This window comes from Lepidochelys kempii, chromosome 8 (assembly GCF_965140285.1).
Source record: "Lepidochelys kempii isolate rLepKem1 chromosome 8, rLepKem1.hap1, whole genome shotgun sequence".
NCBI lineage: Eukaryota > Metazoa > Chordata > Testudines > Cheloniidae > Lepidochelys > Lepidochelys kempii.
Genome location: NC_136387.1, coordinates 102,338,566 through 102,364,108, shown reverse-complemented (window position 1 = coordinate 102,364,108; position 25,543 = coordinate 102,338,566). Strand labels below are relative to the sequence as shown.

Sequence of the window (25,543 nt, the reverse complement as noted above, 5' to 3'; positions counted from 1 at the left end):
CTCCTCCATCCCTCCCAGCAGGACCTACGGGCAGCAGCAGCTCCATGACTTTCAAACTGGCAATTCCTCATTGTATGTTTGTGTGTAAATACGTGCATGGTATGCTTCATTTCCTACTGTCTTCTACAGAAGGAGCAGGGAGAATGGACCAGTAAGCCAGCAGATCTTCCAAGATCCAAGGCCCCTGCTCAACTGACCTCCCCTCACCTTGACAATGCAGCTTCTTCTACCTCCATTGGACAGTAGCATCTGCAGAGGTATTGGGCTTGATGCAGAAGATCACTAGGTGAAATTTATTACTTGAGTTACACAGGAGGTCAGGCTAGATGATCATAATGGTTCCTTCTGGCCTTAAAAATCTAGAGATTAGTTTTACCATGAAAGACTATTACAACACTGGAGATGGATAAAGACAATATAGAAGGTAAATTAAAGTTTAATTTTCAGTACACAAGTTAAGAGTGTCACAGAGAGCGGTAAGCAAATTGCTTCCTGAGTTTTCAGTCTCCAAAATCAGACCAAAAATACACAGTAAATTATGGAATGTATTAAATCTATAACTTAACTTATTTTAAAAAACAAGGCTAAGTACAATTCATAATCTTTACCACTGGCACAATATATAAAATAGTTTAAATAAAGTACACATTTTCTTATTAGTCACTAATACAGCATGTTGTATAAAAATATTTATATATAAAATACACACACTTCTCAAAAGGCAAATGTGAAACTCTGACAGACTGGGCGATGAAATCTGCTATAGTTCAGACTTCTCCATTTCCAATGGTTTCCTGTGTTCATTCTCTAGCTGTTTAGGATGATTAATCCTGAAATCTGAAGGCATATTTTCCACCTGCCATGACACATTAGTATAAATTTTCAAAAACGACTAGCACTTTTGCATGCCCAGCCTGAGACAACTTAAAAGGGCCAATTTTCAGAGTGTGGATGCTGAGCGCTTTCTGAAAATGAAGTGGTGTTAAGGTACCTCAAGTTGAATACTTAAAATTGCTAAAGACTTTTGAAAATTTGGGCCAATGCACTTCCATGATCGCTCTTGAACCACCTTGGCTCAGTATGCATAATGTAACAATGCGGTAACAAAAACATTCTGATCTGAACCTCAGCCACCTGGTTTGACTGCTGCAAGTGCCTGACCATGCCCCCTCCCTGCCCTCACACAAACTGTATCTTCCCACTAGCTGGAAAAGCTCAGATTTCTCACCAAAATAATACTTGATTGGAACCTGTGCATTCACCCCTCCTACATCAAGAAATAGTCAGGATAACACAGGAAAAAATTAATTAGAGACATGCTCCTCATGAGATAAAGATCCCTACATCACTGTCCTTAGTATAACATACATTCATTTAAAGTTTCTCTGCTAAGACTGCTATATCAGATTCAGATTTAAGAATGTAACTAGAAAGAAAAGGTGGAATTTAATGTATTAAAACAGAGAGCAACAGTTGAAATTGATATAAGTGAGTAAATTCTAGTTATGAGACTATAAAGAGATGTCTGGTATAGAACTAAAACAATGTTCTGGGTCCATGTGCTTGCCCACTGGACCCCCTCCCCAAAAGATGAAAATCTACTTCCTGGCATTTGTGTTTATTGCCAAGGCCCTGATCCTGTTACATGCTTGAGCATCCTCAGCATCTTGCAGGATGTGCTTAACTCCAACTGAAGCCAATGGGAGTGGAGAGGGCTCATCAAGTTGCAGGGTTCAGCCTTAAGCATCCTCTGCACTTTCTGAGTCAGTAAGTGCTAAGGACAAGGGGCACTAACGGCCTTTCGGTGGGTTAAAAGAAATGTACGGAGTAGATCATTAGTAGCAGCTCCAGCTGATTAAAGGAGCAGCACCAAGAGGCCCCAAAGGAGCAGCACCATAGTTTCCTACACAAGGGTAGTTGAGTTGGGGGTAGAAAGTCTTTGTACTCAGACATGCAAAGCAAGAGAACTCTTCCAAATGTCCTCAAGTCTACATTTTAAAGTGTGCTCTTTTAAGAGAAAATAAGGAAAGCTTAGTGATTTATCATCTCTGGAAACATAGCAGCAACCTCGCTTTCTTTAGTTTAAAAAGAATTTCAATTAAGTTGTCTTAATCTACTAAATCCATCAAGCAAAAACATTCCTACAAAATGTATCCATTTAATTTAAAAGGTACAAGTCCCTTTACAAATGAGCTTACTACTAAAAGTCATTAAATCTTGATGTCTATTAGACTTTAAAATTCATGAAGTAAAGTCGACCAATCCCATTAGATCCTACAGCAAGGTCAGCATGTCAAAGGGCTGCATGAGTGACTGGCTGGAAGTCACCATTTTTGGTGGCTTGGGTCATTGCTCTGCGTTTGGCTAAGCGGGATTTGGATGGGGGAGAAAGCTTCATGGAACACATGGCCTGAGCGATGTTCTCTTGCTCTATGTCCAGATCATTCTCGTGCTGCGACAGCTGACGGTTAAGGGCAATGGCCTCTGCTGCAAAAAGCGTCAGGTCTTTCGTGCTGCTGTTCCTTCTGCAGGAAAAGGAAACTCAGATTATACAACGTATGCACAGAAGCCACTAGACCCAGCTATGCACCTGCCAAGTCTTCTTAAGGAAACATTTGTTTAGCAAGCAAGACACTTTGAGGTTTTGTTTTCACACTTGTACTTGTTAGGACGACTAGTGATTCACGTTATAACGTGGATCTGGTCCCATGGTTTGGGCACTAGTCTGGGACTCCGGAAACCTCGGTTCAAGTCCCTTCTCTGCCACTGACTTTGTGATACCTTGGGTGAGTCACAGTCTCTCTGTACTTCGGTTCTCTTCTGTAAAATGTGGATAATAGTTTCCCACCTGACAGGGTGTTGTGCAGATAAATACATTACAAGATTGTGAAGCGAACTGATACTACAGTAATGGGGGCCACAGCAGAGACGGACAGACTTAGAAAGCACTTCAGAAATAAGTTAACCCTGCTGCTATTATTTGTATTATGGTAACAACTAGAGACCCCAGCCTCTCTATAATTAGACCCTGTACATAAACCTGAGTGAGGTAAGTACAATGCTCTTGTTACAGAGGGGAATGAGCCCCAGGAAGTAAAGTGACTTACCCAAGGACACACAGTGATCCAGTGGCAGAGCTAGGAATAGGACCTGGGTGTTCAGACTTGCAAAACCCCTCTGCCACAGGGCCTGTTGCTCAGAATTTTTCACCAAAACTGTCACTGAGGCCTGACCTTACTCCCTCTTGAATTAAGGGCACAATTCTCACTGACTTCAATGGGAGAAGGATCAGACCGTGTGGGTGCAGCAATCATTCACCCATCATTGAAACACAACTCTCTTAGACACCGTGCGCCTACATGTCTTTCCTCCTGTGCCCCACACCTCCCATCCCACCCTTCAAATCCCTCCAAGCACCTCAACACAGAGGAATGCCCTTTATTGCCTCTCCCACAACTAATCCAGATTAGATATAAAAAAAATCCCAAGCATTAGCACAACAAAAAAATTATTGCAACCATATGTGCAAAATAAGCGTGCTTTCCCTAAAGGAGCTCTCCCAAGTTGTTACCCTAACGCTCTCCCCAGAACCCAGGTGGTGAGATTACTTTAATCAGTAAGTGTCGCCTCAACTAAATCTCTCTTGCTCTCATGCCTTTTTTATTCCATGTGGAACATAGGGCCTTCACCACTGCCTTCCATCTTTGGTGGTCTCCTGCTGCTCTTTGAGCTTCTTCCCAGGTCATTTGGACAGCTTTCAGTTCTGCTTCTATTGTGCAGGTCCATGTTATCTTTGTTCTACTTTGTCGCCTCTTGCCCTGAGGGTTCCAGTCCAATGCCTGTCTTGTGATGTTATTCTCAACTAAAGCAACAGATTCTTAACAAGGAAGGTTACCTTTGAAGAACTTGTGGCGTGGGTAATCCCCTTTCAGGAGCCTGCTATAAAATTTTAATTAAAAAGTTAGGTAAATTTCCTTACTGTACTTTTTTGTGCTGCCCAAGATTTTCCAACAGAAATCTATTCTCTGCCCACCCCGCATCGTTACAACCAAAACACTTCATATTTAATGACAGATTTTCTATTTTCCGAAGACTTTAATAGGACTCAACACATTTCTCAGCTTCCTTGTCTTTAAAGGAAATCCCACAGGGATTCAACAATTGTGCAACTTTAAGGCAGTTTAATAATTGGAAAGCTCTAAATATAGTATGCCTAGAACAGCAGAACAAGCTACATTTGTATCCAGTACAAACTGGATGTACATACTTTCCTGAACTGGAAACTAACATACAAGATCATGCAAAATATTAAGGGTCCTCAAAGCCATCACCTAGAATTCACCAGGGTTCTTAATCACTGTATTAGAGATCATATGTCCCCAAAATAATTTCTCCGGTCCAGTGCCTGGAAGCCACAGGGGAAGCTATTTAAATGCACAGGCCAGTAATGCTGGAGAGCAAAAAGAGTGCCTTACATTAGCACCTAGATATATTCCTGCTAATATCACTTATCCATGGTGCAAACAGCAGCTTGAGGAATAAAACCATTGGATTTTATTTACTTGATTAAACAAGGCACACACTGATACAGATATGGGCAGAGTGGCCATGTCTGAAGATGATGGCTTGTAGTATGACTCAGGAGAAGCCAATCTACAATGCTTTAAAAGGATACCTACCCCTTGCAGCCATACATGCTGAAGAACCTGAGCAGCACCAAGTCTTTCTTTGGCATCACGAACTAGCAACTTTGAGATGAGATCTTTGGCATCATTGGATATATGAGACCAGTCCTTGTCTGGAAACTCATACTTGCCTTCCTGGATACTCTCAAAGAGCTTATTCTGCCAAAAGAATATTCATTTATACTAAATATTAACTACAAGTAAGAGAAAAGGTTTTGTTCCTGCCCTTTACAATATTTCAAACCCAAAAACACTATACCCTTTGAAACAGCAGGTCCCAACTTCTCACTTTTAGCTGGAGGGCTTTGGTAGTTTATGTTAAACCCAGCTAGTGACAATGTAACCAGAGGCCCAAACACCAAGATGCAAGTCTCCTAGCCCATGAGAGGAAGAGGGGTTGCCAACTCTCAGACTGCAAATTTAAGAGGCGCACTCAGTATATTAGCATCTGTAACTCACATTTCTACCTCACCCTCCCCACATATCAGTTAAAGTTTATTCTCTCTGAGGATTACTAGTTGGGTTATAGGAAAAACCCAGAATGACTTGCTTTGCAGCCCAATCTTATGTGCCAGCCAGCCCTATAAAGTTCAGAGTTATATCAATCTCTCCCAAACATCCCAGATTATGCAGTCACCTGACAGACTCTGCAGACTTCTCCCCTGTCCCAGCCACAGTCTGTGCCACAGTTCCCCACAAAAGGGGGGTAGCCACTGAGCATGATATACAAAATCACACCCAGACTCCACAGATCACATCGCTTGTCATAGAATGTGGCCTCCTCTGTGAAGACTTCGACCACCTCTGGTGCCATGTATTCCGCAGAACCACACTGGTAAACAGAGAATTCAAATTCGTTTTCAATGGGTGTGGTGGTGAACAATCAATGCAACCAATACAACATGCAAAAAGGGGACCATGAAACTGGATAGGGTTGTCATATTTGAAGAACTATTTAGAGTAATGCTGGGATGATTGAAAGAAGTGGTCTAAAGATGGGACTAGGAGCCAAGGTGTACTGACTATTAATCATGCCTCTGACATGGGCAACGTAGATTTCTTAAGTCAGAACTATTCTGCTTTTGCATCTCTCAAGAATAAAATGGGGCTGCGGAGAGGCTTAACGTTTAGAAAGTTCTCAGACCATGCAAAATGCTAAGTGAGATAGCCAGCTCTAGCTGTCCTAGGTGTGCAGGGATAAGGAGAGCACAGAGCACTTGAAAATTTTTTGAAAAAAGCTTGTTGAATGTTTATGGTTTTTCAAAATGCAATGCATATTTAACTAATTGCCTTTATGACAAAAAAATCTAGCAACGTAAGTGGACGGTCTTCTATACAAAATTTTTAAAATTAATTCCTGCTCCACTCTCAGATTATCCTTTCATTGCACTGCCAAAAATAAACTGTCTGGGTTTATGTAGCAACGTGTGTTACAACTACACAGACAGTGGAAAAGCAGTAATGTAGCTTGAAATTCAGTCTTCTGCCCATAATTTAATTGCTCAGTCCTCCGAGGCTCAGCTACCAATTCCAAATATTATACACTGAATAATATTGTAGAAATACGTACTGAAAATGCATTTTTAACCCAATCTTTACCTATAAAAATAAAAGCTATGCACAAGCCTCCTTATTCAAAAAAAATGAGGAAGGGGAATTTTAGTAATGACAGATTTCACACCACTTAGAAATGACCAACAAAAAAGCAGACAAATAGCTAAATAATCAGTTACTGTACCAGTTGCTGTGCAACAGTCAGAACTAACAGAGAAACAAATACACAAAATTTTAAAAGTTCACTGAGTCTGATCTCTGTCAAGACAGAGTGTTTAATACACATAACACAAACATTTTAGACTACACAATGCAAAAAAAGGGTTGGTTGGCTTAAGAGGATCACTACCTTTTAGTCAGATGTTTTGGAGAACCCCCAAAATTATGATTCAAGTTGTCTTCCTGGCTGTGAATCACAAAGTCTAATAGACTGCACACAAGCACCAACTAATGCACACAGTATGTTACTGCTATCATTTGCTAACTACACCACTGGCTTTTGGATGGCGCAGCAAGATTCGTGACGGCATTTGAGAAGGGTAAATCATGTGAAAAAGCTGCTTGCAGAAACATGTGCAATCAAACAGAATCAAAAGCTGAAACAATTCCTTCAGTCAGTAGCAGATGGACCACAAGGGCACTTTTTCCATCCTTTTATTTTTGTATTGCATCCCCTCAGGACTGAGGAAACAGACAGAAAACCACCTAAGCTGTTTTTGCAGCTGCCCAAGAAATATCCTTTGCATATGCTAATTGTATTTCATCTGTTAAACAATGAAAGACACAGAATGTTCATAGCAGATTAATGGGCGTGATTATTGTCCTTTCCCTGCTCAGATGGAAAATCCGAGGTAGTGGATGAGAGATGGACAGTCCTAGCTACTAAACCCGTGATCAAAGGGTGCATCTTCTACCGTGATGTGTTTCTTTATTCCTTTCCTATTTACAGAAGGATTATTTTTAAAAGAGAAGCAAAGGAGCTATCTTGCGGTGATTTGATTTCCTCCCCAAACAGAGCTTCTCTGCAGTTGGAAGTTCATTATAACTGGAATTGCAATGGGCACATTTTAGTGCTTTGAAACACTTAGTGATTTTTTTCAGAGTAGCAGCTGTGTTAGTCTGTATTCGCAAAAAGAAAAGGAGGACTTGTGGCACCTTAGAGACTAACCAATTTATTTGAGCATAAGCTTTCGTGAGCTACAGCTCACCAATTTATTTGAGCATAAGCTTTCGTGAGCTACAGCTCACTTCATCCGATGAAGTGAGCTGTAGCTCACGAAAGCTTATGCTCAAATAAATTGGTTAGTCTCTAAGGTGCCACAAGTCCTCCTTTTCTTTTAGTGATTTTTTTTCTGCTTTACTATTTATTATTTGTATGGAGAAAGTGCCAAGAGACTTCAGTCAAAATCAGGCATCCGCCATGCAAACTGCTGTACGAACACACACAGGGCTTCTCATCCCCAAAAGTTTACAATTTAAGACAAGACAACTTGCAAATATGACAAATGCCTCTTGTTTGCAAAAGGCTAGCTGTGTGCATAACTGGATGGTTTTCAATCATTTATATGGAGTTCCCTCCCCTATCCCTTAAATAGAGAAAGCCTGCAATCCACAATCTCTGCACCCCTAGACAAGGAATTGGTTTAGTATGATCTCTCCATATTTAGAGTAGTTCCAGTAAGCCCTTTATAACCTCTCCTTTAGCGGTCTCAGTGGTTGCTTTACAGTGTAAGTAATGGGGCAGAAAACAGAGGGTTACATACTGGAGTAGTTAATTCAGGAGTAGTTATTGGAGTACACGCACTGTTCAGTTTCACTCCACTACCAAGGTCAAAGTCACATATTTTCACTGGTGACATCTGAAAATGGGAATTTAAAAAAAAAAAAAAAAAAAAAAAAGGAGTTAAGAGGTTACGGAAGCCAGAAACGAACAAAATAATTACACAGGTGTCAGTCCCCATGGCCTGAAAATTTTCACTTTAACAAGAAAATAAAAGAGCACCTTTTCTGGAGATTCACAAAGTATGTTTTCAGGCTTCAGATCCCTATGTGCAATGCCTAAAACATATGAGATAAAATGTGCATTAGTAAGATTCCCTCAAATTTTTCATCTCATTCTACCTTTCTTCACTGCAAGGCAGCCTCATAGGGCTATTCTGATCATAGGTCTGATATAAAAAAGCTATCTAGCCTGAGGTTCTTTAATGACAATAACTAGATGATGAGCAGTGTACATTTGGATTGCACTGTACATGTCCCGCTGTATTTATTTTATGAAATTACATTTGTATGAAAGTCAGTAAAGTAAAAAGATCATTTGAAACACTTTGGAATTACTCAGTACACACCAAAATAACGATGCACTAAGTGGCTTATTAAAACCAATGAGCTGTAAGAAATATTTACACATACATGTATGCATGACAGTTTAACGGCCAATCAGAGGGGCTGATGGAATGACCAGGCGGGGGCCAGAAGGGCCCTATATAAGACCAGCAGCAGAGCACAGTAGTTCAGTCGCAGCTTGAGAAGTAAAGACTGGGTGACTGGCTGGCTGAAAGGGCAGCAGCAGTACCGTGGACAGCTCACTGCAGACAGGACTGAATCCCAGGGAAGACTGTTGAAGACCGGGTACCTGGCTGGTGGGAAGAGCAGCAGGACCAGTGGAAGGTGAGTGCAGGCAGGCTGCAGTCCAGGGAGACTAAGCACAGAACCTGGCCAGGCCAGCAAGGTACCCAGATGGGCCCCGCTGGTCTTGTTGAAAACTGAGCCCAGGGAGGCCTGCTGAAACACCACCAGCTGCAGGTACTGAGATGGGCCTCGGCTGGGTGGCTGAAGAAGGCACTGCCTCTGGGAAGAAGCCAAAGAGTTACGGCCCCATACCAGGGCCAAAAGAAGAACTTGGGACTGTATACCCCGGAAGGTGGGGGGGGGGAGGGGAGTCAGTGTAGGTGGCTCGGCCGGAGGGCTGAGTTGCTGAAGACCTGTCAAGAGAGGATTCTCTGCTCCTTGAAGTCTTTAAACCACGATTTGAGAACTTCAATAGCTCAGATATAGGTGAGAGGTTTTTCGCAGGAGTGAGTGGGTGAGATTCTGTGGCCTGCGTTGTGTAGGAGGTTGGACTAGATAATCATAATGGTCCCTTCTGACCTTAGTATCTATGAATCTATAAACATCAGCTGGGGGAGTGCTTGTGAGAGGCAGGCGCTGCCCTGATACAAGACCAAAAAATATCTAATCGAGAGAAAAGGGGCCATCCACAAGAGGTGGGTGCCTCCCCCAGAGAAAAGAACGGTGTTTGCTGGCTCTATCAGCCAGAGGGGCACCCACGAGAAGTAGGTGCTGACCCCGTTACACCAAAACACACATAATCGGAAGCATCCAAAAACCCAGAAAAGGGAGTAATTTGGAGGTCTGTTTATTTGATTAAACTGATTTCTCGAGGGCAACACAGAAAAACGTGAGTCTTAAGGCGGCACCTGAAACACACATCCACCCAAACAACATATGGAGGTGGTTTTATAGTACTGAAGCACTACTTCTTCATGCACCTGATCAGCCAGTTACCAAAAATTCTCCATCCAAAATTAAATTTAAGAAGGGCGGTTATAGCAAATGAATCACCAGAAGTAAATTGTTGAACTGCACAACTAACCTGCTTGCAGTTTAATGACCGTCTCAGCAACACAATTTTGCAAAAGTTGCTAAGCTTTGACACACCTGCTATTTACTATTTTGGAGTATGAGAAAGTAAGGGTGCTTTATAAATAACCAGGAAGGAGAAGAGTCAAATCCTATTAGTTTAGGACATTAAGCCATTTCCTGCAGTTAACTAGAAAAATAGTTACATTTCTAACCCAAAGGATTCTTCAAAGCAATAATACTGGTGCAACCCATTTTTGTGCATGGAAGAGTGTTGTGATCAAGATTGTCTTAAGATAACGTATCTGGGATTTCTAGCTAGTCTCCCAATATTTGTCCCTCTATTTGTCCCCAGCTCCTACAATGTATTTCACTGCTGTGGGTTAAGGTTTTGTGGGTTGCAGATTCTTATTTGCATTTTTGGGTCCACTATGTAACAAATTCACTTCATAATTACTCCACAGTGCCTCGGAAGGAAAGCAGCCACCTTTTAAATATTCATGCAATGGTTTGTTAGCTAGCCATGGGGTTTCTTCCCAAGTGTGCCATGTGAGTGTTTGAGGAAACTGTCATTCCCTTAAGTTTTAGAATATCGCTAACTGGAAGATTAGTTGCCTTGCTGTTAAGGAACGTTTGAGTTAAGAAGTCACTTGCAGCATCAGCATCATGACAAAGTGATGTGTGATAACACTGCTTTAATTTCCTGTTTACTTTAGTGTTGTGAGAGCCGCTTACTAATTATTTTAATGCCACACAGTAGAACCATAAAGTAAATGGGAAATCGAAGGAATTATTACTGCAGGTGCTTCTGCAGCCAAATGACAAAATCCAAACCAGGACAAACAACAAGTTGAGTCACTGTTTATGAAGCCATTTTGCAAAAGCTTCCCTTGTCTCCCCTTTCCAAAGGAAAGCTAATGATTGACAGTAATTACCAGAGCAAGAAATGAGCTGAGTGGGGAGGCATCTTGGATTTTACTAGTGACATTTCCCAACACTAAGTGCTTCAATATTAAATGCAAACTTTTTCTTTTTTTTAATGAATTCACCTACTTTTGCTAGACACGCTCACCTCTCCATGTCTGGGAAAACGTGAGAAAACCTCAACATGCCGACACCTGCGGTATGTCTTGAACAGACAGTACCTATATATAGGTTAACATATGATCTTACTATAACTTTAACAATTTCTGTACTTTCCCTAGATACTCTGCCTGAACTTTCTGTTGCTCAATTTACCCATCACTCTAAGCCAGAGGGGGGCAAACTACGGCTCACGGGCCACATCTGGCCCGCAGGACCCTTCCCTCTGGCCCCCGAGCTCTTTAGGAGCGGGGTCAGGAGAGGTTGCAGAGGAGTAAGCCCAACTCCCTGGAAGCGGGGTGAGCGGGGCAGAGACTGGCCCTGGCCCCTCCCCTTCTGCTCCCCTCCCTTCCTGCCTCCCTTGCAGTCACAGTGCCCCCAGCACCTGGGCAGCGTGGCTATCGCGCGGCCAGACCTGGTGCTCCAGGGCAGCGTGGTCAGGGGGAGTTCCTGGGGGGCAGGGAGGTGAGGAGAGGAGCAGGGGTGGGGGGTTGCAGGAGGGTGGTCAAGGGGCCCTGCTGCCGGGGACAGGGGCAGAGCAAACCAGGGCCCCCCTCCACCATGCTTGGCCCCTGTCCCCAGCAGCCAAGCCCAGACAGGGAGTGTGCCCTGCCCGACTGCCAGGGAGAGCAGCCAAACGAGCAGGGGAAACACACAGGGAAAGGACTAAGCCCTCTTTTCCCCCACCCCACAGGGCGGGGAGGGTTGGATAGGGGGCGAAGAGCAGGGGAGATTGGATAGGGGAGGGCGTCCGGGGGGGGATGGTCAGGGGGAAGACAGCAGGGGTGTTTGGATAGGATGCACAAGTCCCAGGGGGCAGTCAGAGGTGGGGAGCAGGGGGGTTCGGATGGGGGTGGGGGCCAGGCCACACCTCGCTGTTTGGGGAGGCATAGCCTCCTCCAGCCTTCCCTACCTAGCCCTCCATACAATTTCTGTACCCAATGTGGCCCTAAGGCCAAAAAGTTTGCCCACCCCTGCTCTAGACCATAACTCTCAAACCACACCACACAAAGGGCAGATCCACAGCTGCTGTAAACTGTCAAAACTCCATTCTCTCCAGCAGCATTTATACTTGTAGATCGTTACCTTGCTTTAGTCATTATATAGCCAAGCTATTAAGATTAGCAATACATCTTTCTCCATAAATCAGTTCATCAGCTGGTTAGCTAGCTTAAGATCTTCTCTGTATTCCACCCCGCAATTTGACTTCTGATATTAAAGTGCTTAGAGATTTACAATATTCCATATACCTTAAGTCTGCCATTTTATTTGTTCCTCAATTGCTTAACATTACATTAGTAGCCGAAAGCCCATACTGTTGTACAGGTACAATTTGTAAAGTCATGTGTGTATAAACAGCTAAAAATGGCTGAGAATTTATGAACTGGACAACAGACTACAAATCCCACTGATTGAACATGATGATATTCTGAACCAAAAGCTTTCAACCATGCTTGTAGCTACTTCAAACCCTTCACGCTGACTCAGACATTTTAGGCTTCAGAGTAACAATCTTGGAATTTTATTATATAGATTCTTTACCTTTTATGGGCTTAATCCAGCAAGGTGTTGAGCACTCTGGCCCCAATCCAACAAAAGATTTAAGCACATGAGTAGTTCTGGGACTTAAAGATAAGCACATGCTTAAGTGCTTTGCTGAACTGGGGCCAAAGTGCTCAATATCTTGACAGATAGAATCCTAAACCTACAGAGCATTTGCAATCCTGATTTGTAGGGTGGAACAAGGGCAGGGAGTAAATAGCTTTATACTGTCCATTGGAGAGAGAGAGATTTAATGTCTGGTTACATGCAATCTAATTCAGACACTCTGATGGTGCAGTAATGAGAGCACATAATGAACAAAGTAACTCAACTCAGATAGGACCACCAAACAGCCAAATGGTAACTCTTTTAATAGTTTAATTGTGCCCATTGAGTTCTGTGTCTATGTATATTAAAGCTGTGCAACATATTTTAATTTAGAGCTTGAGAATCCACCCCAAATTGTATAAAGGATTGGGAACAAATTTTACAGTGAGATTATTTTCCACAAGAAGATGTGCACGTCTTTGCTCCTGCACAAAGTTCTATTGAAATCAGTGTGTCTTCAAGCAGGCATGAGGATTTGCTTGCATGCAGCTACTAGCATGGTTGGAGCCTTTAGGCTGGAGAACATATCTTACTGTAAAACTCAGCTGAATAGAGCTATTCTGGACAAATATTGTGAAAAGAATCCAGGTAAGACTGAAAGGAGACTGCAAAAAGTAAAAGTAGTTCTGTTCCAATAGTCATCACATACTGGTTTAAGCCCCAAACAAAAACAGACCTAACTTTCGATATTAATTCTCCCTGGCTGGTGATTTCCAACAGGAGATACCCACTTAAACACAACTCTAACTAATAAATGTTTGGGAATTTGACATGACTGGAAAGGTTAGCAAAGTTAATGCTTAATTCTGAATATTTATAGATTAATTTTATAATCTGACATGTAGAACCTCAGTTAGGAACACACAGAAGGGTTTGTTGTTATTTTTTACCTTTTGTATGCAGAAAATCCAGAGCAGACGCAATGTCTCTTACCACCCTGCTGGCTTCCCGTTCATTAAAGTGCTTTCGCTTTTGTATGTGGGCTAGGATCGAACCTGTGAAAGTGACAAGCAAACAGAAGAAGAGATTATTTGAAGCAGAGCTACTGAATGTAAATACTGCAAGTATCAAACGTCAAAGGCCCTGTGTATATTGGGATTGGAGTTGTGTTAGCTTCAACCTCTTTGTAACTAGCACAGGTCTGATCCCAGTGTGAACAGTACTAAAATTTAGACGATTATTCATAATTACATTAGAATAGGATTTCACGCTTGCTCAATTAACATGTTACATGGGTTTTGTTTCATTCGGTATTAGTTTATGTTTTTATGGAAAACATGTAAATGTAACTAGTAACAAACATTAAAATCCTCTGTCTTTGATTATTCTTTGGATTAACTTGTTGGTAACTAGCACATTTGGACAAAACTCAATGACAGAAAAAGGATATAAGGCAGCATACTTGATACACAGTTTTGCAAGAGTGAAAATCTAGCATGTTATAATGAACTGAAAGTGCACAGAAGATACCCACTTCCTACCAAATCAGGGTATTACTGCAGATATGCAAATATTCTCTGTGTGTAAAATACCACTGGCCTGGTAGTGAATTTCAAAAACGGATCTAACCATGGCCCAGCACCTGGATTGCTGCTGAACATTTGCTACAGCACAGTGGGACTATACCTGCTGTGGTACAGAATGACATGGGTGTCATCTAACTTTGTGTAACCTATGCTTGACTGATGAATAAGTTGCTGTAGAAGTCAAACACACGCACTTGTTGTCCCTCAGTGCCAAAAACAAACCTCTTATTTTAGATATGCATCAAAACTTCCACTAAAGTCAAGGTGAGATGCTTACATATTTGGGCAGAATGTCCCCCTCTGTGCTTGGAATCCTGAACAAGACCTTTCAGACACAACACTAGGGAACGCAGATCAACTTTCAGACAATATTAGTGTCCCTTTAATACAGGATAAAGGCTTTTCCCCACATAGGTTTACATTTTCCTCCAACATAAAATCTTTCAAGGCTTACAGTTAATGTTGCCCACTAGGCTCCTACCATACTAAGTGGCCCTAAACGCCTTTTCTTCTCCCCCCTCCCCGCCCCACACACACTCAGCATGATTGTTATATTTACCAGAAAGATCAGGCAGTGAGGACGAAGGACAAATTGCCACCTCTTGATATGAAATCCTTGAGGCAGTGGATGTTTATACACTGAGCTACTTCAGCCCTATTATTTTGAATTGGTAGATGCCCAGGAAGGAAACCTCACATACTGTACTATGTGGAGGGTGATGTTCCCCTCCCGCATATTTATCCATTAGGCAGCTGCTGCCACTTTTGCATAGTGGCAACCCATACGAGAAAGGGACATGGCTGATCAATGGTGAACACAGTCAAAACTAAGCCTATGGTAACTAGGCAATATTTACAGAGAAAGCAAGCCTCATTCTAGCTTGATAGAAGGATACAAAGACTCTTGGAGCATTTGAAGTAGGGTTGCAGGGCCTGAGGAAGTCTACTCTCAGTACATATTTCAATCATGCACAAGCTCTACCTTGCTAATGGCAAGGGCTTCTAGTTTGCTAAGCCTTGCCCCTTAATAGTCTACTGTTCAGAGGGTCTTCCCTGTAGAGTTGTTAGATATATCTTTAAAAAAGCAAATCAGCTTTCTTGTCTTTTTCGTCCTTGTGGAAAAGGGCCAATAAGCGAAATGTTCCATGTTATTTCAGGTATAAGTTTCATTCAGCAGAAGACTGAAATATTTTTTTAAAGTTTATTTTAGATACCTTTCTGTATACAGACAGTCTGTTAGCTCTTCTCAAACAGGAATTAGACTGAATAGTGGTGAGAACACAATCAGATAGTTCCTTGATCCAGTCCACACAGAATGTGTGATTGAGGGAAACCCACATGTGGGAACCTGGTCATCCTCCAGATGTTACATGTTCAGATTCATGGATTCCAAGGCCAGCAGGAATCCCTGTGATCATCTACTCTGACCTCCTGTATAGCACAGGCCATAGAACTTCTCCACAATAATTTCTACAGCAGTTCTCTTAGAAAAATTGCCTGTGATGGACAAGCCACCATGGCCCTTGGTAAATTGTTCCAAAGGTTAATTACCCTCAATGTTAAATATTTACACCTTATTTCCAGTCTAAATTTGTATAGCTTCCACTTCCAGATATGGTTAGACCTTTCTCTGCTAGACAGAAGAGCCCATTTTTAAATGTTTTCCATGTAGGTACTTTTAGACTGTAATTAAGTCACCCCTTAATGTTCTCTTTGTTAAGGTAAACAGACTACGCTTCTTGAGTCTATCACAATAAGGCAGGTTTTCCTATCTTTTAATCACTCATGGCTTTATCAACGTTCTTCTTGAATTGTGTACAACAGACCTGGACACAGTATTCCAGTTGCAGTCACACTAGTGCCAAAGACAGACATAAAATAACCTCTCTACTCATATGCAAGATTCCCCTGTTCATTCATCCCAGGATTGCACTAGCTCTTTTGGCCACAGTGTCACGCTGGGAGTTCGTGCTCAGCTGATTACAGTGACCCTGAAAAAGATTTGGGGGTTGTGGTGGATAGAGTCCCCCATCCTATAAGTATGGCCTCCATTTTTTGTTCTTAGATGGATACATTTACATTTTAATGTACTAAAATGCATATTTGTTTGCTTGCACCCGGTTTACCAAGAGATCCAGGTCATTCCGTATCAGTGACCTGTCCTCTTCATTTTTACAATTTCCCCATGTGTGGCATCAGCACTGATAAAATTTGTTATGTATACTGTATCATTTATTCAAAAGGGACTTTTGAGAATGGAGAGAGACGACTTTTAGGATGCTCTGGAATGAATGAATAATATGTACTCAAAATTCAATCTTGTTCCACTTTCAGGTGGGTTAATCATGTAAATTAAGAAGAAAAAAAAGCTACATTTAAACATAAGCAATTTAGACATTTTGTTTAAAAGCTCCAAGGCAAAGACATTAGTGATAGTTGAGAGTCTGTTTAACCAATTACCACAGTCACAGTAAGGCACGACTGCAATAGGAAAGTGCAAGTTACGCAACCCTCTGGCTAACTGCACAGCCACATAGCTTGGACAATGAAGTCCTATACAAATATATTTGTAAAGCGATGTGAGAGCTGAATACAACCTTGCACATAAACCAAATTATAGTCAGAGGGGCCAGACACACTGCTGAGGACAAAACCAATATCTGATGGAGTATATGCAGTGTTGCATGTCAGGCATAGGAAATTAGAGATTCACCCCAACTCACATTATTTCAAGTGCGTTTCAATGGTACTAGTTTAAATACAGATATAAAACTGACACAGAGTTCAGATCCCAACCTCAGCTGGGGATGTGGGCTGAAGGAGAGAGCCCCTCTTGTAAGTCATAAGTCCGGGTAGAATTAGTGGGGGAAGCAAAAGTGGATGGGAATCTGGGAGGCAGTGACCATGAGTTGGTTGAGTTCAGGATCCTGACGCAGGGAACAAAGGTAAGCAGCAGGATACGGACCCTGGACTTCAGGAAAGCAGACTTCGACTCCCTCAGGGAACAGATGGCCAGGATCCCCTGGGGGACTAACTTGAAGGGGAAAGGAGTCCAGGAGAGCTGGCTGTATTTCAAGGAATCCCTGTTGAGGTTACAGGGACAAACCATCCCGATGAGTCGAAAGAATAGTAAATATGGCAGGCGACCAACTTGGCTTAATGGTGAAATCCTAGCGGATCTTAAACATAAAAAAGAAGCTTACAAGAAGTGGAAGGTTGGACATATGACCAGGGAAGAGTATAAAAATATTGCTCGGGCATGTAGGAATGTTATCAGGAGGGCCAAATCGCACCTGGAGCTGCAGCTAGCCAGAGATGTCAAGAGTAACAAGAAGGGTTTCTTCAGGTATGTTGGCAACAAGAAGAAAGCCAAGGAATGTGTGGGCCCCTTACTGAATGAGGGAGGCAACCTAGTGACAGAGGATGTGGAAAAAGCTAATGTACTCAATGCTTTTTTTGCCTCTGTTTTCACTAACAAGGTCAGCTCCCAGACTGCTGCGCTGGGCATCACAAAATGCGGAAGAGATGGCCAGCCCTCTGTGGAGATAGAGGCGGTTAGGGACTATTTAGAAAAGCTGGACGTGCACAAGTCCATGGGGCCAGACGAGTTGCATCCGAGAGTGCTGAAGGAATTGGCGGCTGTGATTGCAGAGCCACTGGCCATTATCTTTGAAAACTCGTGGCGAACCGGGGAAGTCCCGGATGACTGGAAAAAGGCTAATGTAGTGCCAATCTTTAAAAAAGGGAAGAAGGAAGATCCTGGGAACTACAGGCCAGTCAGCCTCACCTCAGTCCCTGGAAAAATCATGGAGCAGGTCCTCAAAGAATCAATCCTGAAGCACTTGCATGAGAGGAAAGTGATCAGGAACAGCCAGCATGGATTCACCAAGGGAAGGTCATGCCTGACTAATCTAATCGCCTTTTATGATGAGATTACTGGTTCTGTGGATGAAGGGAAAGCAGTGGATGTATTGTTTCTTGACTTTAGCAAAGCTTTTGACACGGTCTCCCATAGTATTCTTGTCAGCAAGTTAAGGAAGTATGGGCTGGATGAATGCACTATAAGGTGGGTAGAAAGCTGGCTAAATTGTCGGGCTCAACGGGTAGTGATCAATGGCTCCATGTCTAGTTGGCAGCCGGTATCAAGTGGAGTGCCCCAAGGGTCGGTCCTGGGGCCGGTTTTATTCAATATCTTCATAAATGATCTGGAGGATGGTGTGGATTGCACTCTCAGCAAATTTGCGGATGATACTAAACTGGGAGGAGTGGTAGATACGCTGGAGGGGAGGGATAGGATACAGAAGGACCTAGACCAATTGGAAGATTGGGCCAAAAGGAATCTGATGAGGTTCAATAAGGATAAGTGCAGGGTCCTGCACTTAGGACGGAAGAACCCAATGCACAGCTACAGACTAGGGACCGAATGGCTAGGCAGCAGTTCTGCAGAAAAGGACCTAGGGGTGACAGTGGACGAGAAGCTGGATATGAGTCAGCAGTGTGCCCTTGTTGCCAAGAAGGCCAATGGCATTTTGGGATGTATAAGTAGGGGCATAGCGAGCAGATCGAGGGACGTGATCGTTCCCCTCTATTCGACACTGGTGAGGCCTCATCTGGAGTACTGTGTCCAGTTTTGGGCCCCACACTTCAAGAAGGATGTGGATAAATTGGAGAGAGTCCAGCGAAGGGCAACAAAAATGATTAGGGGACTGGAACACATGAGTTATGAGGAGAGGCTGAGGGAGCTGGGATTGTTTAGCCTGCAGAAGAGAAGAATGAGGGGGGATTTGATAGCTGCTTTCAACTACCTGAAAGGGGGTTCCAAAGAGGATGGCTCTAGACTGTTCTCAATGGTAGCAGATGACAGAACGAGGAGTAATGGTCTCAAGTTGCAGTGGGGGAGGTTTAGATTGGATATTAGGAAAAACTTTTTCACTAAGAGGGTGGTGAAAAACTGGAATGCGTTACCTAAGGAGGTGGTAGAATCTCCTTCCTTAGAGGTTTTTAAGGTCAGGCTTGACAAAGCCCTGGCTGGGATGATTTAACTGGGAATTGGTCCTGCTTTGAGCAGGGGGTTGGACTAGATGACCTTCTGGGGTCCCTTCCAACCCTGATATTCTATGATTCTATGATACACCCACACCCCTACCCAACTGATACAGGAGCTATACACACAGCCCCTTTATTACACTCTGATAAAATGAGTTACAAGTTATTCGGGAAGGGAGACGGAAAGGGGACTCATGCTTTCAAAGCATGCACTTAATGTAAGACCGTTCCCATCTTCTATTTGAGATAAGCCTTATCTAATTAAACTTGTATGGGAAGACTGCAATGCCTACAAAAAAGAATTCAACATCAAAGAGTTTTGGGACATTATCAGGCAGCATCTTAAAAGGACAAGAGAAGCATCTTGCTTTTTGAAATATGTCATAACTACTGATGTTTCAAGGGAAAATTTGTATCTAATGTTTTGCTAAACACATATACCCCAGCACTGTCTCCTGTCAAGCACCACTTTTGCCTGACTAGCAATGGCAGAAAGCACACTCCCTTGTGAGGTGGTTAAGGCATCCTCCTTACTAACCCATCAGTTTCCATGTTATTGAAAACCAGTGCCCAAGCATGCTTAATTGGACAAGTCCTCAAAAGACTCATAAGCAAGCTGTTATAATTCAGTGTTCTAAGCCAGAAACAAAGTATTATTTACAACAGTTCCCCATAGCCTTCCAGAAAAATAATAAGTCACTGAACATCTACATCATATTATTAGGACATAAAATGCTGCCACAGAGAGTGCTGTGTCAATGTGACAGCGTGACATCCGGAGGTGTCTGGATCTGCTAAGATCATGCAAAACATTTCTGAAATTTCATCCTATTTTCCCCCTTTCTCTATGGATACTATTTGACTTGATAATTATACTCCAAATCTTCCAGCCTAAATAAGTTGAACATTTCATTATTTAACTATAAAGCAGATGATCTGTAAACGTATGATCAGCTACATCAATATGCACCTTATCATGCATTTAAAATAAATCCTTCATCCTGTTTTAAAGAGTTCTCTTTAAAACACTGAGACAATGATAGATCAAGCTAACTCTTAATAAAAATGCACAAATATGTACAGTACCTCCTCGCAATTTCTCAAAGACAAGGTAATACCTTGTGTCATCTTCAAAAAATTCTATTAGCTCCAAAATGTTCCTTAAAGAGAAAATAAAAAACAACAAGCAAACAATGGAAAAAGTGTGTTAAATATAGAATCATAGACTTTAAGGTCAGAAGGGACCATTATGATCATCTAGTCTGACCTCCTGCACGACGCAGGCCACAGAATCCCACCCACTCCTCTAACAAACCCCTCACCTGTGTCTGAGCCACTGAAGTCCTCAAATCATGGTTTAAAGACTTCAAGGAGCAGAGAATCCTCCAGCAAGTGACCCGTGCCCCATGCTACAAAGGAAGGTGAAAAACCCGCAGGGGCTCCACCAATCTGCCCTGGGGGAAAATTCCTTCCTGACCCCAAATATGGTGATCAGCTGAACCCTGAGCACGTGGGCAAGACTCACCAGCCAGACACCCAGGAAAGAATTCTCTGTAGTAACTCAGATCCCACCCCATCTAACATCCCATCACAGGCCACCGGGCATATTTACTACTGTGACATTATTAACTTGAACTGGGACCATACAGAAACATTGTTGCAACCAAGGTCCTGTCGTGGCACCAAATCTTGTATAAAGGGGGTCAAATGAGGTGTCTCAGACAAGGTGATGGTTTGCTGGTTAGGATGATGCTGTCTGTGTGTGTGTAATATATTTATATATATGCTAAAAATATGAAGTGCTAGAAGTAACCGAAAAATGAAAGTACTAATTGAGAAATAGATTATATTTGTAGCCTGTGGGATTAAAAAAATTGTATGTTCACTTTACACAGGTCAGATTCCACTACTTAAATTTCACATCACTGAAACATAAAGTAGTCTACTTGGCAGGGTTATAAAAAGAGAACAGCTGAATGGCTACAGAGAAAAATGAGCTGTAATAGTTTGCAGTTAATAATTTGGAACAGTGTGTCTGTCCTGAAGGCAAGAACAAAAATAATTACTCGCCATTCTTCTCCTCTGTAAGTCATAGAGTGGAACTTAACACTGCTTGAAGGAGACAGCAACATCTATCTGGTAGACTTTGGGCTCAGTGTGATAACCAACAGGTCATAGCTAAGAGTTGCTTAGCTAGGCTGTGTTCATTGCAGCAGAAAGTATAAACATCCCTCATTGCCTTAAGAATTACAAACACACAAGATCAGTCTGCGTTTAAGTAAGCATGAAATTCATACTTTGCACGTTGTCATGAAAGTTTCATTTTTTAAATCACTCACATATTGGATGCACATGCATTGTTAGGTGCATACCAGAAATGGAGATACGACACGTCCCTCAAAGAATCTAACAAGTTCTACCAGTTGTTTTAGAAATGGCCTTACAAAAGAAGTTGTAACACCGGGCAGTATGAAAAAGATGCTTAATGAGGTGGTCATTCTTTCAATTGCCTTTGATAATTCAACATTTTCTCCATTTCTACAGTATTTCCATGGTTAAATGTGTTTGTACAGAGCCTGCCACAGTGGAGCTGTAATCCTGCTGCTGAACACAAATAATAAGGAACACTGCAAATATTAAGATAATTGTATCTAAGTAATTTCAGACAAATATGGGACTTTTAAAAAAAAATATTGGAATGAAAGCCATTTAACATTCAAGCATATTACCTCCATGCTGATCTGGCTGCTAATAAGAGTTTTAAAATTTCATTCCCCCCCCCCCAAATATTTTCTTAAACTTTCAGATAAAAATGTAGTAGGCATGTGAGTTACACACTCAAAACACTAAGGCTAAATTATAATTGATATGGGGGAGAAAAATGCACTTCTGTCTCTTCCTATACCATTAGTTCCGAGAGACACCTCCTAAAGACAAAAATAAGCAATACTTACTTGTTACCCTGGCATTGATACAATGTTTCTACTTCACGAAAAACACGACTCCGACTGTGTCCGGTATTTTTCTCAATTATCTGGTAAAAGAATTGGAATCTATATTTAAAAATGGCTCTGTGGCCCACATGTACAGTTCTGGCTTTGGGTTCAGAGGTCCTGGGTTCAAATCCTGTCATGCCCTGTCCCAGGGAAATATCCATGGCTTGTCTAATTTCACATGTGAAGTATGCATCCGATGAAGTGAGCTGTAGCTCACGAAAGCTCATGCTCAAATAAATTGGTTAGTCTCTAAGGTGCCACAAGTACTCCTTTTCTTTTTGCAAATACAGACTAACACAGCTGTTACTCTGAAACATGTGAAGGCGTTAGTCATAGCACTTAATGCAGCACTGGGAGGCATTCAGATACTACAGGAATGAGGGCAATCTAAGAACTGGAAAAGAGGAGAAAAAGGGACATTCAAAACCCAATTACCACATTTTAATTTTATGTGGCCGGAAAAGGAAACCCTTTTGAGTTTTTACAAGAAAGTTTTATGGCATGACTCAAATCTAGCAACCAAAAGAGAAGAATTGGTTATTACAGGCATCTAATGACGCAGTTTTGACTTCATTCCAAGATGAGAGCTGGTTAGTTAATGCAATAACTTAGTCAAGTGTGATGCGTTCACAGGTCTGAGCAAATCTTTGTTAATACCAGGAAGTTGCAATACAATTTTGCACTTCAGGTACTGCTCAGTGGTAAAAACAAAAGGGTGAGGACTGGAAAGGCAAGGATGTTACAAAAAAGTTGCAATTAAATGATAGATGTGTGAGCTGGAAGCTTGTGAAGTAGCTACAGGTTCTATCACTGGCTACACCCAATATTATAGTTTCTCACTTTCACAAGCACAAAATTCACCCATAAAAAAGGAAAGCTCAGAAGCCAGATTCATCGGTGAGGTATGTACCTTAATGTAGTTTATTCATAAAATTGTTAATGCTCTAATCTCAGTTTTTAACTTCAACAAATCAAAAGATAAAGGCTTTCAGTATCTACAAGGCCAGATTTTTAAAGAGGCTTCAAAACCACTTCCATTGTTGTGTTTCCAATATTGTGTCACAAGTGATATAGTGTTTATTCAATCAGGTAGTGAGGTGTCTAGATATTACCATTTTTACTTGCAATTAATCACTGCCTACAGGCACAAAATGTTTCTTTCTAAAAGCTGGTCACAAATACTCTACAATCCCAAGGCTGGTGCCATTAAAGAGTTTGTTGCATCATAGCATTTACCTTTACCAAGGTATTTCCTATACTCAGAAGGGGAAAGAGCAATAAATGTAACTATAGTGGTTGATGGTGCGCTCTGTACACTGAGCTGATATGTCAAAAGCTCACAGCTATTTAATAGGCCACCCTAGACTACCCTCCAATCAGAAAGATTGGAGCACTGTGGCAGATGACAAGCTATTCAAACAAGTTGAAGAAAAATGCTTCCGATGGACCTTTTTGCCTCCACTTTCATAAATTAAAACACCAGCTGTTAGACTCTACTGCCTTTACCTTTCCGTCCTATTTTGAATGGAATTCTAACCATTACATGGTATATTACTGTGTGAACTCTGTCCACTGCTAAAATATTTCAGTTCATTCCAGAGAGGGCATGGTACGGAATGTCTATCAATGCTACTTATCACTAGAACTGACTTTTCTCCCCCCCCCCTTTTTTTTTGGGGGGGGGGGAGCGTGAAATAAACAGAGCTCTATGTATTCCTTACTCAATTATTGAAGGTACACTATCACTGATTCAGCGTGAGGAACAAGATATGCAGACACAAATGAAAACACTGCCTCCTTGAATACTACACTTACTTTTACTGCATATTCTTGCCCATTTTGCAGACTAACAGCACCTTGAACCTTGGCATATGCTCCCTCACCAAGGAGCTCAGCAGTCAGCTTGTACAAGTCTGCCAGAAAAATCAGCACAAAGCAAACATTAGCAGAACTATTTTGGTGAATTGTAAAGACAAGCTACTGTTTTGATGAACACCCCTAATACAACAGCAACTATGAGAACTCCCTTGGTAATAAACTGGGGAAGTTGCACTTATGCAGCATTATCACTTAGATGCATCAGCTTTACTTACGCTTCAATTTTTATCTGTTCTGATCGCCACCCAAACAACATGGAAATGGATTTCCTTGTAGGAGTGAAACTGCAATCCTATTAATATTAGAAAGTGTTTCTAACTCCATGAATGCTGGAATCTCAACCACTTTTCCTATGTTCTCAGTTTCTTACCTAATTAGGGATTCGAAGATTAAAAACAGAGGGCTGATTTTCTAAAGAGGAAAATGTTTCATCATTTCTTAATCAGAAAATGCTCTAGGTTTAGAAATCTATAGAATAAATACTGCCTGAATTTAAATATTAAAGCTAAAACGATATTTAGGGTAACTACCTCAAGTTTTTAGTTTTCACTCAGTGCTATTTTCTGCACAGGTTTTTTTTTTTTATTGATCAGTTCAGTTACACTGAGCTGTTCTAAAATGGTTTATGTATACAGGTACACGTTACTTAACAAACAATTTGTATGCAAATATTCTCAAAAAACAAACACTTGTTTAGATGTTCTGCACCATGCCCATTCTAAAAACAAATTTACAATGGAAATACAAAGGCAAAGAGCTCACTGCAAGGCATAAAGGCACCGAAGACTAAAGGAAACAAGTGATGAAGAAATAAAAGATGAAGCCATGTTAATTTTCACTGCACTGGTGAACAGCAACTGTTTTGCTTAGAAAATTGCAAGGGGCCCAAGAGGATACAGACATTATAAATCAGAGGCATTGCAAATTGACACCAACCTTCAAACTTCCCTGGGAGATGGTCTGTGGCTCTGGTCCTCCTTTTTTTCTTTTTCTTTTTGCCGTTATCTACGATGGTGAGAGGCTGACTGCTGACCATCTCTGTGTGGCAGAATAATGGCAGTGTAAACAAACCTACCCTATGTTAGGAGGAAATCAACATGGGTTGCATATGTGCTCTTAAACTATCCAAAATGTTCACTGCTTTTCTTCATCATTACAGGCGGACATCTCTCCCCCAAAATCAGAAGGAAGCAAAAAAAAAAAAAAAAAGACAAGACAATTTGGATGCGAATTAAACACACACATGAAGTAGTACTGGTTTGATAAGTTGGACAGAAATACAAGCAATTAGCATACAGCTACAGCGAAAGTAGCTCCTATTCCTGCTACCATGGTGTGTACTAAGACAGCCCTGCAAACAGCTCTGCTCAGACTGCTGCAAGAGCCACCTGCATGCCTCCATCACCTAATAAAGATCCCGGGGGTTAGCAGGATTCACAGCAAGTACACAGGTGTTGGCAGAGAGCTACAATGTTTAATACTT

The 25,543-nt window shown here is 41.8% G+C and overlaps 1 protein-coding gene across 6 annotated transcripts in view; it reads right to left on the bottom strand.

The window, feature by feature from the left end:
* Window positions 1-418: 418 nt before the first annotated feature.
* MKNK1 (MAPK interacting serine/threonine kinase 1) overlaps window positions 419-25,543 on the bottom strand; it is a 42,552-nt gene continuing 17,427 nt past the window's right edge. For 4 of the 6 annotated variants that reach the window (XM_073357815.2, XM_073357816.2, XM_078854127.1 and 1 more), the window contains 11 exons: window positions 24,997-25,098; window positions 23,998-24,095; window positions 22,141-22,220; window positions 20,273-20,346; window positions 13,505-13,609; window positions 8,242-8,297; window positions 8,003-8,098; window positions 5,323-5,517; window positions 4,680-4,844; window positions 3,896-3,939; window positions 419-2,525 (listed from right to left, as the gene is read on the bottom strand). In XM_073357815.2, coding sequence (XP_073213916.1) covers window positions 2,294-2,525; window positions 3,896-3,939; window positions 4,680-4,844; window positions 5,323-5,517; window positions 8,003-8,098; window positions 8,242-8,297; window positions 13,505-13,609; window positions 20,273-20,346; window positions 22,141-22,220; window positions 23,998-24,095; window positions 24,997-25,098 — 1,247 coding nt within the window. In that variant the 3' untranslated portion in view covers window positions 419-2,293. Of the gene's footprint in view, window positions 2,526-3,655; window positions 3,940-4,679; window positions 4,845-5,322; window positions 5,518-8,002; window positions 8,099-8,241; window positions 8,298-13,504; window positions 13,610-20,272; window positions 20,347-22,140; window positions 22,221-23,997; window positions 24,096-24,996; window positions 25,099-25,543 lie in introns of all 6 variants that reach the window. The other 2 variants (XR_012160502.2, XM_073357818.2) reach the window with 2 other exon arrangements.